This window comes from Populus trichocarpa, chromosome 4, assembly GCF_000002775.5.
Source record: "Populus trichocarpa isolate Nisqually-1 chromosome 4, P.trichocarpa_v4.1, whole genome shotgun sequence".
Taxonomy (NCBI): Eukaryota; Viridiplantae; Streptophyta; class Magnoliopsida; order Malpighiales; family Salicaceae; genus Populus; species Populus trichocarpa.
This window is the reverse complement of record NC_037288.2, coordinates 10,140,540-10,160,134: the sequence shown is the minus strand read 5'-3', so window position 1 is coordinate 10,160,134 and position 19,595 is coordinate 10,140,540. Positions and strand designations below refer to the sequence as shown.

Below are 19,595 nucleotides of genomic sequence, written 5' to 3'. Positions count from 1 at the left end.
TAACCAAAAGAAATAAGACTTTCATTTTGAATTGTGAGGTGATTTACTATGGATTTTATGTTTTTTGTTTTGGTCCTTTTTATGGTTATTGAAATTTTTTTTTAATTTCATCATTTGATATTATATTAATTGAAAATTACGGTTGGTAATTTCTTTTAATTTGTCTTTTGATGTTATTATCCTAACACGGGGTTGGTGCTTGATTTCATGAAAAAGAATTTGATTTTGTTGTTTTGTTTGTAAAAAAAAAAAAGAAAATGAGAGTGCCAAATTTTAAACAAAGAAAATTTGGCAAGACTTTTGTTTTATAAACAAATGTGGTGTCAACTCTAATCCTTTTTTTTTATCTTTGGTCATCAAACTTTTTTATTTTTAATTTGATCCTTTGACATTATGTTAGTAGGGATTTAAGGTTGATAATTTATTTCGATGTACTTTTTATATGCTTATGTCAATCTAAAAAAAAAACATCTTGCAATCTTGTTGGTGCTCCATTTCACGAGAAAGAATATGAATTTATTATTTGAGAAGGTTGAAAATAAAGGGACCAAAATTCAAACAATAAAAAATGGGAGGCCTTTTAAAAAAAAAACAATTATGTTAGCATCTTTTGGTTTATTTTTGCCTTCAGATTTTTGCAAAAATCTTTTTTATGTTCCTTTAGTTTGATAATTATATGATTTAGTTCGAAACTTTATTTTTCTTGTATTTTAGTTTTTTAATTTGGAAAAGAAGAGAGTCACTGAAAAACAGCGAATAAAAGACAAAGTTGGCTAATAGCCACTTTTTAGCAATGAAACATGTCATTTTTGGCATCAACAAATTTCATTTAATGAGGAAAGTTCTATATAGATTTTTCTTCTTCTTTTTTGAAGTGTTGAATAAAAATAGATCGGGGCTTGGGAATGTTTTTTTATTCGGGTTGATTTTTTATTTTTAAACCGATTTAATCATAATTTAAACTAAAAATGAGTTTATTGAAGTTCTTATAGTATTTTTAGGTATTTTCAATTAAAAATGGGTAAAAATGAGTTTTTTTATCCCTTGAAGTGGGATGTCTAACTTTCTAGCACCTTGTGGTGGATGAAATCTTGAAAAGCTAGCAACACATCGTCTTTCCTATTTTTTATAAACAAAGAGCAGATGACCTGTCATTCACCTATTCATACAAGAAAAAAAAAAACAAGAGGCCCTACTGCATGGGCTTGCCCCAGGTCCTCATGCCTAGGCTTTTTTAAAGGCCCATGCGCATTGGAATACCCAGGCTCGCATGCCTTTTGTTTTATTGTTTTAGTGGATTTTTTAAAAAAAAATTATCCTTTGAAATCAGGTCTTTATTTTGTTATTGACTTTGTTTTTTCAATTTCATCCTTTAATATTTTATTGATTTTGAATTGTGCTATGTAATTTATTTCAGTTTGCTTTTTTATTGTTTATCGTTGTCTCAAACAAATGCCATGATATTTGGTTGATGCTTGATTTTACGAGCGCTGATTTTTTGTATAACTAAATAAAAAATTATTTCATAAAAAATCAAAGTTATTAAATCTAGTGGAATCAATGACTCGAATCATGTATTTGGCGAGTTATTTTGGGTTGATTCGAAATTTGACTTAATAATTTGTTGAAATTTGCTTTCTATGAGGTTATTGCATTCTCAAACAAACATCTCAATATTAGGTTGGTGCTTGATTTTGCGAACTTCTATTTTTATTATCATATAATTAAATAAATTATTTTATTAAATTCAGTGGAGTTCATAACTTAAGTCGTAGGTTTAGCAGGTTAACTTGGCTTGATTAAAAATTGGGCTTCATAATTTATTTTAATTTTTTTATGATGTTATCACAATTTCAAAAAAACATCTCGACATTGAGTTGGTGTTAAATTTTGCGAGTGATTATTTTTATTAACATATAATTAAATAAAAAATAGTTTTAAGAAAATTATTAAACTAGGTGGAGTCCATGACCAGGTCACTGGTTTGGCCATGAAATCCAAGTTGATTCAATTTGTCTTCGTCTCAATGATGTAATTTTAAAGTTTTTTTTTTAAGTTAAACAATGTTTTTGTCAATTGCTTGAATTGTCTTTAAATCTGTCAAGTCGATTAGATCATGTTGAAACAACTCTCAAATAATTTAATTTGAAACCTGAACTAGATAAGAAATCAGGTTGGGAAGTTTCAAGATTGACCCATCAACTACAAAAAGCTCTTGTAGCCTAAACATTTATTTTTATATTTTAAAAAACATTGTTCATTCTTCTTCATTATCTAATATTATACTAATGCTAGTATGGTCACACAAAACTTCAGGAGGCCTTAATTAAAGATTTCATTCACATCATATTTTTTATTTATTTATGAAATGTAAATAGATTTAGTGAAAAGATAACTCCGTTAATTCAATTTTTTTATATAAATAGTACAATATTAATTAATAGTAATTGCCATACGAGGTGCACTTCAATTTTATGATGTTAAAATACATATATCAATGTCCTGTATTTAATGATTTATTAAGATTTATTTTTTCTGAATTCTTTTCGAGAGTTTTCAATTGTAGCTTTTTTTTATATTAAATGTTAATAATCAAAATAAAACTTAAAGCATATTGTATTATTTATCATCATATTTTAATTTAATTATTTTAATTTTATAATCAAAATAAGTTTATTTATAAAATAAAAATACCATCAATTTTAATTTTCTTTTTAAAAGAAAACAACTATTCACATGTATTGGGATAAAAAAAAAATGAAGCTCTAGTTCGCTTTTTCTTTTTTGTTTGTGATAGACAATATTGAAATTTTCTTAAAATATCATGGAGAAAATTTGTTTTTCGATTTTGAAGTTTGCTTATAATATGGAATTATATATATATATATATATATATTAGGCTTTGCCTCTCCTATTAATTCAACTTTTGAAACAATCTATTAATATTTAATAAATAGTTGAGTAATACTCTCACGTGAGCAAACGCTGGTGTATATTTATAAACATTATTTAAGACAATTTCTATAAAACTTTTCGAAATTAAACCTCAAATGATACTGTCTCGGGATAAGGGATAAAAAGAACAAAAAATAGGGAAGACAAAATATATTTGATTGTAAAAATAGAAGCAAAGATTAAAAAATAAATTTTTTTCAAAAAAAAATTAGATTAAATTAATTTTATATTTTTAAAACAAGAGATATAAAAAAAATATATCTGAGAAACAATATTTATTATTTTTTACCTTAAAAACTGTACAATGTTTCTTTCAAAAGCTATGTAACAGATTATTAATAAAGTTGTTTGGTATTGTGGTAGCTTTTATGGTTATGAATTGAAAAAAAATTGTTTTATAAAAAGTACTTTTAGTTAAGGTTAGTTTGATATTTATATATGTTTGGTTAAAACAGTGGTTAAAATTAAGGTTGAACAAAAAATAGTTTAATGTGTTTGGTTAAGAATGCTTTTTAAATTAAGATTATAAAATAAGTAAAAAATCTATATATTAATATTAATGATTTTAAATTTAAATATTGTAGATTTAATTACTACTATTACATCATAAAATAAATAATACTTTATATAAAATATTTTTTATTATTCCATTAAACTATTTATAATTCCATTACGTACAAAATTCATCCGACAAGAACTACAGTTTCCATGATTTTTTGAAAGTGCAATAAAATTAGATAAAATATTATCAAAAATAAAATTGAGATTACAGTGCGAGTGAATTTAATTCACTTTACACTAGTTTGTCGGGGGGGAAAATACTGTTCACATGACATTGCGAATGAATTTAATTCACTCTAAAGTGCGAGTGAATTTAATTCACTTTACACTAGTTTTTTGGGGGAAAAAATATTGTTCACATGACAGTGCAAATGAATTTAATTCACTCTAAACTAGTTTTTCAAAAAAAAAAAAATTGTTCATGTCAACGTGAACAGAGTGAGTGAATATTAATTCACTGCACCGGTTTTTTGAAAGAAAAAAACTGTTCACTTAAAAAAAAACATATTCATTTAAAAAAGTAAACAATAAAAAAAAAAAGCAGTCAAGAACTGCTTTGATAAACCTGTGTTTTAAACATGAAATGCACTGAACCCATCAAAAATAAATTACTTTTTTAACTTTACCAAACATTTATTTTGATGTGATTGAGCAATAAGCAATCAAGCAACCAAACAGCCACTAATTGGCCTGGAGCGTTGATGACTTGATCAATGCGAGCAACAATCTCAAAAGAAAAAAATTTCCAAGCTGTATTAACTAATTTAACCGTCAACATTAATTTAACTTCCTAATGTGCAAAGGTTGCAGGTTGGATTCGATCCTTATATATGTAGCTCCTTCATTCACACACGGCTATGGATCTCTAGAGAAATTATTAGTGTATTCTTGGTTGGGAGGTAGGAGTTGATTCCTTTATACTGAGTGTTTGTTCTGTGTTTTCTGTTGTTTTCTTCCCTGTATTTTGCTGGTTTCCATCTTCTTGATGGCCAGCTTCTTCTTCTTTAATATATTCAACTTCATAAAAAAAAACATTAATTTTAACTACAGCATTATTGATTGCAGTAATGTGCAATGAACAAGGGAAGTTTCTGCCAGTAACAGGCCACAAGAAAGGAACCGGGACCTGTGTCCACTACTGACGACAACAGTGATAAATATATATATATATATATATATATATATATATATATATGTATGTATGTATATGTATATTGTATGAAAATGGTGTTATCAAGTTGGGTTAAATTACATTGCAGTTATTTTATCCGCCCACTTCTCTTCTTCTTCCTCCCCGGCCATTTGTGTGCTGCCCAGTAACCATGTATTTATTAAAAGGGTGCCATCGCCATCGATCAAAACACAAAATAACCAACACAAAAAAGAAATACAAACAAACAAGTCAGCCTCAGTAATGGAAGGAGCCTCATGGCTCTCATGGTGTCCACAAGAGCTATCAAACAAATTAAGCACTCATAATTCCCTCTAGAAAAACGCTGCTTACACACAAGAGAGTATATGGCTGTGGCCCTTGGGATTGGCTTTTGTTCAATATTTCTACAAACACCATTGTCTTTCTGATTCAGATGGTATTTATTTTAATGAGTGTGGGGACTCGGAACTATTACTTCAATCATTTTGGGGTGGAAAATGATGGTTAAGGGAGATGTTGCCTTGGTGCCCTCCTTTTTGTTTTCTTCATATGATATTGCTCACGCTTAAATCCTTACTGTTTTTTTTTTTTTTTTTATCAGTAGCCACCCACTGTGCCCTGTCCACACCATTTACCTTTTGACGTTGTTTCCTTCACCATTTCACCACCCTTGAGGGGTAGGGTTCTTCTTTATTTCCAGCTATTTTTGTCTGTTATGAACTTTATAATCCAATTTATTACTGTTTGTTCTTGTTGTTAAACTACTTTGTTAATCTGATTTTGACAAATAAGCAAAAAAAGACCAATACCAAAGGCAAGGAGCACCAAGGCAAATCCAAATTGACTCACCCCCACTAACTCAATCCTAACAGGCAAGTGAAGAAAGGAGGCCTCTCGCAACCATTGATCTTTGTTAGTGCTTCCTAGACTTGATTTGATACGCGAAACCAACGAATTTAAACATTAAAACCTCATCGTCTAAAGAAATGTGATCGGAATATTCATGATGAACATGACTCGCCGTTCAAAAAAATAGCGTACATGCATGTTTTTTGTAGCCGGCCTTAGATCAGAGATATACTAGCTAGTCATGGCAGCATAAATGCTAATTATAACTTTCATCTGGCGATTCATGCCTTGCCTTAATGAGGACAATATTGCCTTAATGAGGACAATATTATGCTCAAAAACTAAATAATGGTTTGGAAAATATCCTGTACAACTCTATGCGTATAAAACTAGTGTGCAAAGGTGGCTCCTCTTGTGCATGTGACATTTTATCTTCGAATTCTCTTTACTATAAAGTGTGATGAACAATGAAAAAAGTTAGGGTTTTAGAATGAAAAATGATCGAAGAAATTATTCCTTTTATAGGCCAAACAGGTTTTTTGTAGCCAACTCAGAATAATTTATTTCAAGTATGGACAGAATAAATGAGTTTAGCCATTAGGAAAGCGGGAATTATCATGGAAAAAGTTCTTCACTCCAATCAATCGTTGCTCTCCATAGAAATCGATTGGACCAATTCTAGCTCTACCCCATGAAATTAAAACCCTATATTTCATGACCTAAATTTTGTTCCTAGATTATTTTAGCTGTAGCATGATGGGAGACTTTGGTCAAAGAACTTTGGAGTGGAGAAATATATTGTGATTTGATGGCAAAAGAGATCAAAGATTATATATTGGAGCAAAAGAACAGAAAAAACAAAAAACAACACATAGGACACTGAAACATGGACAAGCAACAAGTGGAAGAACAATGCCTATACTGAAGGGTACATATCACAAGCAAACCACATCTTTGATTATGAAGGGATATATACATTCATGATTGTTCTGATAATTCTGGTAAAGTTTCATCACATAAATCATGGATTCAGGAATATTTGATGATGGGCTGCCTGATTTGAGAACTTTATGAAATCAGCGACTCCGTGAACAGCAGGCAAGCGGCGTCCAAGAAATCGTGTGATTTCTTCTTTTTTTTCAAGCAAATTAAGAGGATATTATTTACATCGCCACCATCAATACTGGTGGAAGCCTGAAACCTATTGAGTCATGAAGATGAAAAAGCTTTGTAGTTTAGCCATCTTCTAGTCAAAGTTAATTTAGGGGGGAATTGGGTGTGTATATATTTAGAATAATCGAACATATATATACAAGTACAACTACTTGGGGCTACCAAGAAAGCAAATATATATTATTAATCATAAGCATAAATTGATAAAACTTGCAAGAAAAAAACAATTGTCACATACAATTAGTCTTAAGGAAAAATTATGAAATTTTTCTATGTATTATTCACTCACCGTGATATGAAATCCATCCTAGTTGATTATGCCAAAAGTTAAATGGTATTTGGCTTTGCATTTGCTACACTGCAAAATAATGGATGATCTCATAACTACAATGAGAGTGATAGCTACCTAATCGTGTTATTAATTGTAAGCAATTCAAAGTATGCGATGAACTGGTGAGGAAACGCTGTTTCAACCGTATTTTTTTTTAATTATTTTTGTATGTTTTTGAATAATTTTTTATGTGTTGATATTAAATATAATTTTTAAAAAATAAAAAATATATTATTTTGATGTATTTTCAAAAAAAATAATTTAAAAAACAGTCAATATATATATATATAAAAAATCAACTATATATTTTGGCTCGCGCTATTCCATGGGAGATTGCAAAAAAACAAAATCTCAGGCTAAGCAATTGTTTTTTAAAAGTTTTAAAGATCTAGGATTCAGATAATTAATTGAGTTGATTGGGTTAAAAAAAACTAAGTGGATTTATAAAAATTGAGATTTGGGTAATTAGATTGACTACATCTGATAAAACGAATAAATAAAAAGCAATGATCATAAACAAATTGCAAAAAGGGTGATTGCTAAAATTATAGGAAAATATTAAAAAAAAAAAGAAAATAATGAAGGATGATTCAGAATTAGTCAAATGTTGAAGAATCAAACTAAAATAAAATAATTAAAAAAAGGGTTTAAGAAAATGACGAGGTTCACTCAAAATAAACTCGTGACCCAGGTCATCAGAACGTGATTATCTTATACAAGATAAATTCAAAAAAATAACAACGCAATAATCTTAATAAACTAAATGTCGAGGGATGAAAATTGAGAAAAAAAAATATTAATCTAAAAACATCATAAAAATTAAAAAAAAATACTATTGCAAAACCCGACTTAACCAAGCGGGTCGACCCGTGAACCTTGTAACTTGATGCCTAAGCAGGGGTGAGTCCTAAAAAATAAGGGAAAAATAACTTGGCTTGACGGGGTCAAAATCTTGGGATGATAAATGACACGATTAACTGGGGGGACATCAAGTCAAAGCTCGTTGAGTATTTTCTCCATTATCTTTTTTTTTTATCAAAATAATATCATTTTTAATTTTAAGTTTAATAAGAAATCAAGCAATTAGCCAGGGGAAAATCATGTCCAAACTCTTTGATTTTTTTATGTCATTAATTGTTTTTTATCAAAATAATATTATTTTTACTTCCTACACAATAAAAGAATCCGATTGACCCAGATAACTCCGGTCATTCGACCCATCCTGTGACCCAGGACATGACGAGGGTCGATTCCCAGGCTGGGTTTTAAAAACATAATAAAAAAATAAACACTAAATATGATATGAAATTCAATGAAATTAAACAATAAAGGATAAAATTGTCAAAAAAACAATTAATCAATAAGAAAACTCTAAATAAAAAGAATTGTAATTATAAGAATGATGATCAAATTCAATAAAAAAAATTAAAATCAAATAATTAGAGATGAAATCAAAAAAAAAAATGCAATCAGAAAAAATATTAAAAGAAAAATAATTAGAACTTAAAAAAATAAAAAATTAAATATAATAAAAAAACATAAAAAATCAAATACCAAAAAATAAAATAAAAAGAAATCAAACCACTTTCCATTTTCCAAGAAAGATCTAGGCAAAAAAACCAGAAATAGCACCCGGCAGTAGGCAACAAAAATTGACCCCAGGTGCTATGTAATAATTACACTATATAGAAAAGTGTGAAATTTTAGAAACACCCCTCAAACATTATTTTTCATGTTTTTCTCCAAGAACATGAGCGTAATTGCACAATAAAATATAAAAATAATATTTTACTCGTGAACATCTTTTTAGTTTTTAAAGGATAAAATCAGTATTTTACCGTGAATTACACTATTCACAGTCCACCATAAAATACCGAGCAGATTTAGCTTTATTTATAAAATGCTGTCAATCATAATATATATTAATGCCCATTTAGAAATTAATAAAATAACGAAAACACCTTTATTATCCACATTTGTTAGTGGATCAACACCTTCCTGCAAGTGCGTAAGCAGCAATAAATGAGCCTGTAAAAATCTTATTATTAAAAAAGATTTTAAAAAAGCACCAGCATTTAATTACACATTGCATCCAGGATGACGACTATCGTATTCTAGCGTTAAACAATGACCTCGCAATGAAGAGATTATAAGTCCATCGAAGGGCATTTTATTAAATGCGTAATTAAAAGAGGAGAAATGATGAAGAAGGTGATAGCTGATGATGAGCTTATCCTCTATCGACCAATCCCTGGAGATCCCATGCATGACCTCATCAGAGAAAATATTTTCTTTTAGGAAAGGAAATAGGGAACTTGCTGGTGGAGAAGATGCATGGAATTTCTATGCTTTTGCTCCAAAACGTCACAAGTGTTCCCATTTGATTTGCACTTATCCAACTGGCTGGCCATTCAAGTTCATCATAAGAAAATCTTCATTCAATCGTCACTAGTCAAGTTTGGAATCAAAATAAAAAATATTTAATTGGAATTTTCCTCAAATTTTAGGGACCCAATTGAGTAGAAAGAAAAAAAGAAGTTATTTGGGCGTTCAATCAAGAATCACTAGATAGTTGGAGGACTTGTTGGAAGTTTGCCCTAAGATAAAATCTTGATGCCCTTAATTTTAATGGTATCACAATCCACAAAATTTGTCAAGGTTGCCTTAGTGGGGTGCACAAATGGCGCTAGTGACAACACCCAATTTCCAAAGCTCCTCTTAATGGATGTCGTAGGGAACCTGCAAAAAAGAAAAAAAAAAAAAAAAAAAAAAAAAAGAGTCCCTTTCGGAAAGATGAAGGGGGAAGAACGAAACAAAGCAAAGTAAAACACAAAAAAAAATAAAAAAGCAAATAGCCCTATAAAAAGAAAGACCGTCTCTTTTTTGGTTGAATAGACAGGCTAAGCAATAGGGAGCTGGGGTGGTGCACTAGGCGCCCATGCGCGCTTGTTAGCAGGGTCCCACCTGTGACATCTATCGTGCGCCCCCGTTTTTCTCGTCTGCCTATAGCTCATAAAGCAAAATAAATCATGGTGGACCTTTGCATGTACAATATAGTTCATAAATGAGTTTATTCCACACATTATTAGTCCAAGTACTCAATTTGAATCCTTTTATATAAAAAAAATTATTATGAATTATTCGAGGATAAGCTCAAATTAATAAAAAAAAATAGACTCGATATGTGAAAGCCTATAAAAATACTTTATACTAAAAAAAATAATTGAAGTAGAATTTGTGTTCGTGCTTTGTCACACACTTGCTTTGCCTTCATGGGTCACTGTGGTACCATAAAGATTGAGGTAGGCAGTTAAATCAAGTACCCATCCGTGCATGACCAAAACCTTTATTCTAGGGAAATGTTTTCTAATTTATATATTTACGTCCCCAAACTACCCCTACCATGCTCCTGGATTGAGTGATCTCGTGTCAAGGGTCAAGGGTAGGTTGGGAAAGGGAGGAAACATTGGAAATGATTTGAAGCGCACGATAAGATATGCAAGCTCGGGGAGGAAAAGATGACGGTGGTAATCATTCCATTCACGTCAGAAAGAGGGAGGCGGGTGGTTAATTCGTGTGAGTTTCGTGAATCAATTTAAGGTGCCCTTTAATCTCTTATTTTTATAGATTTATTTGATTAGAAAGAGCGGTATTAGCGTGTTTAAATGACGCATCATTAATTATTTTTATGTTCTAATATTAAAAAAAATTTAAAAAATTTTAAAAAAATATTATTTTGATGTATTTCCGAGCGAAAAATACTTTAATTCGCAATCGCTACCACATTTTCAAATACCTCTGAATCTATTCTACTGTGTGTACAATACAAGTACAACAGACAAAATAAAAAAACATTACTTTGATGTATTTTTGATTGAAAAGCACTTTCATCCATAACTGTTACCACACTCTCAAATACCCTCAAATACCCCGAATCTACTCTACTATGTGTACAATACAAGTACAATGGACAAAACACGATATACCACCATAAAAGTCTTGGAGAGCTCATCCACCCTCTACTCTGAAAATCCACACAGATCTTTAGGAGAAAGAATTCGCAACAAGGCATGGACAAGCACGAGACAAGAAAAGAAAGACAAGTCCACATCTGTCTAATGATATTGTTGACCATATGATCCACTCAAGCTGATCAGGCAACCTGAAGTGTGGGAGAGAGAGCATTTTCCTTTAGTAAAGTTTTTGATGTCTTGGGGAGGCTTTTCGTTTAGTGGAGGACCTGCCCATCGAAGTACATCTATATCACCACCCCTGCTCCTCCCCACCATCACCATTTGTTGAGATCATTCCTTTCCACTTGGTGTGAGACTAGCTTGGTAGTGTGGCTAAGATCAAAGCTAATCTTCTCCAAGTTTCTTAATAGAGCCTACATAATTTGACTTGGGTGCCCTAGAAAGCTTCAAATGTGACACTGGTTTCGCTAATATCCTCAAACTAGTGGTCTTGGGTGGAAGTTACTGTTAACAGAGTGAAAGAAACAGCCCACTACGCTTTTCAATGGCGTGTACCCTCTACGGGGCAACCTCGCATCTTTTGAACAGATAAATGGCCTTGTGGATTGCTTACTGAAAGCTTTGCATTCCATGGGAGGGAGAAATGACTGCTAAGGTGTCTTTCTCTAGCGCTTTATAGCAGCTGTAGTCTTGATCGGGTTTTGGCAAGGAGATCAGCAGCGAATTATGCAGTCCATTGTTGCATTGGGGAAGATCTGAAGAATACCTCCATTTCCCTTCCGATTCTATAAAAGTAGCCATCGCTTTTTCCCACCATTAAAGATCCCACTTCTCAGTCAAATCTCCCTGCTGGGGGTCAGAATTTCTATGCATTATATAAGCATAAAATATAGTCGATAGATATGTGGCAATCAAAAACTATTGGCCTCTTCCAATTAGTACGAAGAACATCTTGGACCACACGTAACTACCACTTAAAAGTTGCCACCCCTGTTTCCATAGTGTTCTGATATCTAATCAAGCTGAAAGATTACAGATTATGGCTGCTTTTGTATCATCATGCACATGAAAGACAGTTTTAATCCATGTTTACATGTACATGAATAAGAAATTCAAGATTTTAAAGCAAGCTTTGTTAGAACATGGCATTCAAGCACATCCTAGCAAAGAAAGTTGTCTCCACAGATATAGCCGGATTATGCTCTGGCCATCCTCCAAAACCCAAAAAAGAAAAAAGAACACAGATTGCAGGGGTTTACAGGCTCTGCCCATCCTCCAAAGTCTGCACTCCCTGAATAATTCCCAGGACAACGATGCCTGTCATGCCATGACATGCCATGAAGGATACCAAGGTATTCCACATGAGAGAATGTGCATACAGAAAATCAATTTAAACGGGCACACTCTAAATCCATTATTTTATTTCTGTGAAGTGGCTGTCGAGTCATTCACTCTGTTGTATAATCTTTTCCAAAATATGGTTAGAAAAAGGCTTGGCTTTCCCTCTCCTCCAGTTCCTTACGTCACAGAGTCTTATTGGCCTAAGATCATTAAGTAAACTACTTAAATAAACTTGGCTTGAAATAATACACCTCCACTTTGAAGATTGACTTCTAGCACCCTATTTTCTGCCTCGCTCTCTGATGCTCAAACATTTCCCCATTGATATAATTGTACTCTCCCGCAATATGAACTCCCCTCCTGATGTAAGCATCATTGGATATCAGATGATTATCCACAACACAAAATGCAGGACCTGATTATGAGTGCACGTCATTGTCGTCACGCATATAGCCATAGCATGACCATACAAGGCAAACAGTACACGAGCTCTTAGTGTTATAATTATGTGTTCATGTGCATACATTAACAAGGGCTACATAAGAACAATGACATGATCTGCATGATGCTCTAGTGGTCTATGTCTTAAGAAGCTTTGCTTCTGTTACTCCAAATTGCCAACAGTGGGGTCACCTCAAACTCCCCCCTCACTATAAAAGGCGACTGAACCTTGGACTTCTAACCCCGTTCAACACAATACCAGACTAGAGTAATTCACCTTCGAACCCCGAGGCTTAGATCCTGAAAGTTTTCTCCAGCTTTTAGCCATGCAGCCAAATGAGATTGCAGGACTCCATTATCTAGTTCCTCCCAACTCGTCCCCATATTCAGCTCATTTCAGCATGACTCAGGATAACTCACAGATGTTTCAATTTAACCAATTCACTAATCAATCCTATAATTTCCAGATCCCTCCTCAGCTTCAAGAATTCAGTCTACAAGCATCATGTATGAGCAGCCACTCAACTTCTGATGAGGCAGATGAGCAACAACTCTCTCTTATCAATGAGCGAAAACAGAGGAGGATGATTTCCAATAGAGAATCTGCACGCCGATCACGCATGCGGAAGCAGAAACACCTAGATGAGCTCTGGTCACAGGTGGTTTGGCTCCGAAATGAAAATCACCAGCTCGTAGATAAGGTGAACCATGTATCAGAGTGCCATGATCAGGTAGTGCAAGAAAATAATCAACTCAAAGAGGAGATTTCTGAACTACGTCAAGTGCTCACTGACATGCAACTCAGTAGCCCTTACCCTTCATTGAAAGGCCTGGAAGACATCACCTGTGATACGGCTTATCTTAGAGCTGAGTCCTCAAACCAATCCATCACAAGTTCTTCAGATTTGCTAGGTTAAGATGGATGCAACATATTTAGTCTACTTTTTTCCCATTTTTGGTTCTTCTGTTTGTGAAAGTCAACCAGTCCCAGCCCCAGTTTTAGCTGTAAGAGAATGAGCAGTAGTGGAATAACACGATTGGATCGTATCTTTAAATTACTGAGCAATTCGATGCTGCATATTCGTGCTTGGATATTCTTAAGCTGTCACCAAATCACATGAGAACAACAGACCATACAAATCTCATTAATACTCACACTATAAGCAGCACAACAGGCATACTGAAACACAAAAAGATATTGCAAGCAGTGCCTGTTAAAGACTCGTGAGTAAAACCCCACAAGATCCCTTCTCAGAAATCATCTGTAAGAGCCTTGACTACGGATCATTTGCCTAAACTCTAGCCCGAAAGAAGATACAATGAACTCTATAAAAGCATCTTATCGAAACAAATAAGCCATCGTGAGTGAAAGGAAGCACTTCCATCAGGCGTAACAAAATCGAGGAAGTAACAGATGCGTTGGGATGGGAAAGTGTTGGATGTAACACAGAACAAAAGGATGGTGGCTTGTGTTGTTTTATGATGCAACTTACTATAACAAGAAAAACAATATGATAACGATAGAAAAACACATCATAAGGCTATCCACTAAATCCCAATTACTGTTCCATGCTTTTTGAAAGCGGCTTGTCTGAGTTTAGCTGGTAATTTGTTTTATCCTGTATAGTGTTCACAGCCCAGCAGAGATCAAGTTGTGGCCCTTTTTTTTAAATTTATTTTCACATCTCTCTTCTTTCTGGAAAGCATGATGTTTCCGGAACAAGACTTCAGAAAGTTTTGATAAAATAAATTCCCACCCAGAAAGTTGCCACAAAAATGAAGTAAAAAGGCTTGAGAAGCTAGCTTCCATCTCAAACACCACGATTAAGCATCCTTACTAAAGGATATTTTAGATCATGCACAACAATATCAACTGGCATAAAAATAATCCATCTCTCACATGTACACACTGAAATCAGGGGATGGCGTGCTTCAGGATGCAGTGAATAAGAGAAAGGAGATGGCCCATTTTCCCATTGCAAAATATTTTCCGTCATCTGGAGATTAAAATTTTCTCATACCTTGTTCATAATTCAGCGGCATCTACTTTTCACAAAGCAAAGCTTCCATTCCCAGAATTGTATCTACTATCCAACACTTCATACAAACAGAAATACCCCAATGGAAGAAGCAGGGGAGCAGCAAAACACCTTTCTAGCAAATAACGAAAACAGAAGGGAAGAAACCAAAGTAAATATATCTGACTCTGACTCCCTAACAAATCTGGACTCACTGATGAACACAGCGAGTAATCCAACACTGATTTCAAAACCCTTAAATCTTAACATTCACAATTCATCAAACCCAAGCACTAACAGCACCAGTGTGAGCTGGAACCCTCCATTAAGGACAATGTGCTAGTGCATCATCCACACTTGACATGAACCTCTATGGATTAAAATCTAACCCCAATATCAGCATCAAATTCCCATCATCAACTAAAACAATCAACGGATTTTCATAATTCACTACTTAACCGTAATGAAAAAAAAATAACAAATAAGCACTATGATCTACTGCATGACAAACACGCAATCAGAGTCAATAATTTGTCTCCTTAATTACTGTGTAAACAAAAAGCTGATTAATATTCTGATAATTACACAATCAGATATTGCAATTTGGATAACGGAGGGGAGAATTGTTGTGTGTGGTCCACCACACAATTGAAATAAACAACAGAGGAAAGCTTCTAAGTGCACAGTGTCAGCTTCCTCTAATATAAATAGCAAATGGCACTGCTGTGCTGAAAGGCTTTGCAAGAGAAAAGGAGAGACCATGGGAGAAAAACCAAACGAGGCAGCTTGAGCAGTCTTCCTTCATTCTCTGGTTTTCATTTGTTGACCGTTGAATTGGGCTGAGATTTTTACAGAAAATTCTAAACACATTGTGCTTCATTCTAGATGGTTGGATTGAAGATTGGTGGTGTCTAAATTGATTTTCTTGGCGCAAAAAAAAAAGGGCTAATAGGAGAATTGTTGTGTGTGAGATTTTCTCAAACCTTTTTCTTTCTAATCTTGTTGTAATTCAAAAATAAATTCTTCTTGGAGATGAATATGTTGTAGCACTTAGTTATAGCTAAGATCTTAAACCTATTATTTTGTTGATAGTTGAAGTTTTTAAATGAATTATAATTATGTTGTTTTTCCCGCATTGAATTTTCTATCTAAAAATTTAGATGTTGAATTGCGGGGAATTGGGACTCGGGAATTGTATAATTTTTATTTTTTTTAATTTAACGTGGGTGTTCGGGCCAGCTTGTGCGTACCTCAACTAATCCCACGGGCCCTGAAGTTAACGACCATGTAAACCTCCAGTGGCCATCATATGAGCAACCACAGGGTTCAAACCTGAGACCACAGAGGGAGCAAACCTCTTGGTCCAAAACTCTTACCACTGGATCACCACGTAGATGGTTATTAATTAGATTAGTGTTGGTCTTCTCACCCTTGTGTCGAAGAAATCTGTCTTTAGCTCAAGGAACGAAGAAATCTTTCCTCTTGCCCCTTGAGTTGGGGAGAAAAAGGGTTCTGTAAAATCAAGCTCTCATCAACAATTTTAAAAAAATAAAAATAGAAAAAAAAGAGAGAGAGAGAAAGGTGATATTCCGACTTCTTCATTTGTTCATCTCTATCCTTAAAAACTAAAATAACTTTCATTTAGAAATAGATTATTGGCTTGTGTTGTGCTCGGATGGATTGTTTTTTTAAACGCAAAAATATCTATCCAAACATTTCTAATGTGCTTTTTAATAATAATAAAAAATTAATCATAAACTTTAAAATATAATGTATATTGGATAATATTTAAAAAAATATATTGATACAATGAAATATTAAAAGATATTCTTAAAAAATATTGAAAATGTGACATATTAGATCAATTCAAATTAACCGGTTAAATCTATGACCCAAATTATGAGATTGTGATAGCCATATAAAAAGCAAATCAAAATAAATTATGAAGGTTAATTTCTAATCAATCTAATGTTGAAAGATAAAATAAAAAAAAAACAAAAATAACTACCCGAGTCAACCTCTCAAACCCGTAATTAATCCAGGTCATGAAATTAGAATAATCCCATAGAAAGCAAGTAAAAAAAATAAAGTTCAATTTTCAATTAACTCAATATTGAATGATAAAATTGAAAAAAAAATCAATTAAAAAAAAGGAAAAAAAAAAACAATCCAAGTCAACCCGGGCCAACTTGTTAAACTCATGACTTGAATCATAAGACTAGGATAACTTGATAAAAAAAAATTATCAAGCTTCATTCCCAACAAATTCAATGTTAAAGGTTGAAATCAAGATAAAAGAATAAATCCATGAGATTGGGATAACTCCACAGAAAATAAATTGAAAAACAAATCATGAACTTAATTCTTAAAACAATCTAATATTGAAAGATGAAAATGAAAAGAAGAAGAAGAAGAAGATGATTGAATTGTTGGATGGTGAAATTGAAAAAAAAATATGTTCAATTAAAAATGGACAAAAAAATATAGTTAATTACATTCGGGTCAACCTCCCAAACCTGTGACCCGAGTCATGATAACAGGATAACTTCTTGAAAAGTAAATAAAAAAATTGTGAATCCCAATTAAAAAATACACAATTAAAAAAGGAAAAAAATGAATCAACTAATCAAACTCGTGACTCGAGTTATAATATCAGAAAATTCCATAGGAAGTAAATTGAAAAAAATTATGAAGCTCAATTTTCCAACCAACTCGATGTTGAAGAATAAAATCGGGAAAAAAATCAATTAGAAAAGCGGCCCAAAAAAATAATCCAGGTCAACCCGGATTAACTTGTTAAACCTATAACCTAGATCATGAGATCAAGATAAATTTATAGAAAGCAAATAAAAAAAACTATGAAACACCACTTCAAATCATAGTTATTGAACCCGGTCGACCCGGTGGCTGAACTGGTCCGGGTAAGACAAAAGACCGGGATGAGAAAAAACCTGGCAAAACCTGATTGACCCATGACCTGGGCTACCTGGCAAAACCTGGTCGAGACCCAGTTTTTTTTTTCTCAAATGTGTTTTTTCTCATAGCCAAAGACCCATCTTTTTTATATATTTTTTAGTTGGTTATTAACCATTTTCAAAGTTCACTATATAAATACTAGAAAAATATTTTATTTTTTCAATGTGGGATTTAAAGCCCCTTAGTATATATACTCTATGTTCACAAGAAAAAAATTATTTTTTCAATATGAGATTTGAAACCCTTTAGTATATATACCCTATGTTCACAAGAAAAAAGTTATATTTTTCTAATGTGGGATAAAAAACCATTTTAGTTTAAATACTTCAACTTAAAAAGATAACATACTACCATAGTATCTTTTCAACGTGTGATAAAAAATCTTTTGAAATAATCTTTTAAACTTTATTATTTATAACATGTCTAGCGTATATTTACATGGATTGTTTCTTAATTTTTTCATATGAAATATTAAAACTTCAAATATATTTTTTTAATTTTTTTGGGTTGATTTGGGTTGACGTGGGTTAATCCGGGTCAACCCATGTAACCTGGGACCTAACTCCTTGGCCGGGTTAACCCCCGGGTCGAGTCTAATAACTATGCTTCAAACCATTGAAGGTTAACATCAAGAAAAAAAAAAAACTAGATCCATGAGAACGGTATATAACCTAATAAAAAAAATCAAAAAAAATTACAAGATACAATTCTCAAACACAATCTAATATTTAATGATAAAAAAAAAGATTCTATTGTAAAAGGGTTAAATTAAAAAACAATAAACAAAAAACACTGTATATAAAATAATAGTGTTGACTACCAAGATTTTTCCACATCCTTTAATGTTAATAATAATAATAGTGTTCTTAATTATAACTAAAATGTCATCAATTCTATAAAACACTGCATATAAAATATAATTTCAATAACAAATATTATATAAAAATAAAACTGTTTTCTTAAAATCTAAACTTAACGTGATTGATTAGTACATAAAAGTGCATTTTTATCAAGGTTCTATATCATCATTTTGCACTTGAAGTATCAATAACTCCTTAACTAAAGCATGTTTTATACTAACATATCTAATAATATAAGATACCTTTAATTTATGGTAAATGTTCATCTTAAATGCAGGCCTATCACATAAATGAAAGAATTGATTGATGAGTTGAAGTACTGCAATTGAAAGGACAAAGAGATGGGCAAACTTAGAAAAGAGATGATTGGTGTAGTCCAAACTTGAACACTGTTCGGTAATCGGGTGATATCTGGAGCTGCAGATCTTGGATTTAGGTCCATCTTATATGGATGGAAAGCTAAGACATAGGCCTACAACTTTCATGAGGAGTCCAAGATTTAATAAGGCCGTTTTCAAGTCCAAATTGTAGCAACAACGAAGAAGTCCGAATCTGTCCTGCAGCCCAGACACTGTTCAGTGTTCAGCCCATATCTCGAGTTCTAGAAGTCCAAATGATCTCAAATTTTTACCCTGGAAAGATGAGACAATTCCCTAGAACTTTCATGATTGAAGTCTGTTCAAATGATGACGTTATCAATGACGTTTTTGGCAGACAAGAAGATAAGAATTGTCACCAAGTCAAGATGTGGCCACTCACTCATCAATTAGTCAACAAATCAATAGTTCCGAATTTTGGCCTATAAAAGGAGGCATTTTGCATGTATTTAGGCATCTTGGTGTTCAGATCAAGATCATGCTCTTGCTCTCTCTTTATATTTTGTAATGCTTAAGTTTTGCTTATATTAATTTCTTGCTTATGCTTTTCATTTCCTTTCCTTGTTTATTTATGTTTCTTTCTTTC

General features: G+C 32.5%; 1 protein-coding gene across 1 annotated transcript; it reads left to right on the top strand.

Moving 5' to 3' along the window:
• The first annotated feature begins 12,903 nt into the window (after positions 1–12,903).
• Positions 12,904–13,833, top strand: LOC18097648 (basic leucine zipper 43). Its single transcript, XM_006384181.3, has one exon. It carries the CDS (start codon positions 13,105–13,107, stop codon positions 13,693–13,695), a length of 591 nt encoding a protein of 196 aa, XP_006384243.1. The 5' UTR covers positions 12,904–13,104; the 3' UTR covers positions 13,696–13,833.
• The last annotated feature ends 5,762 nt before the right edge of the window (positions 13,834–19,595 follow it).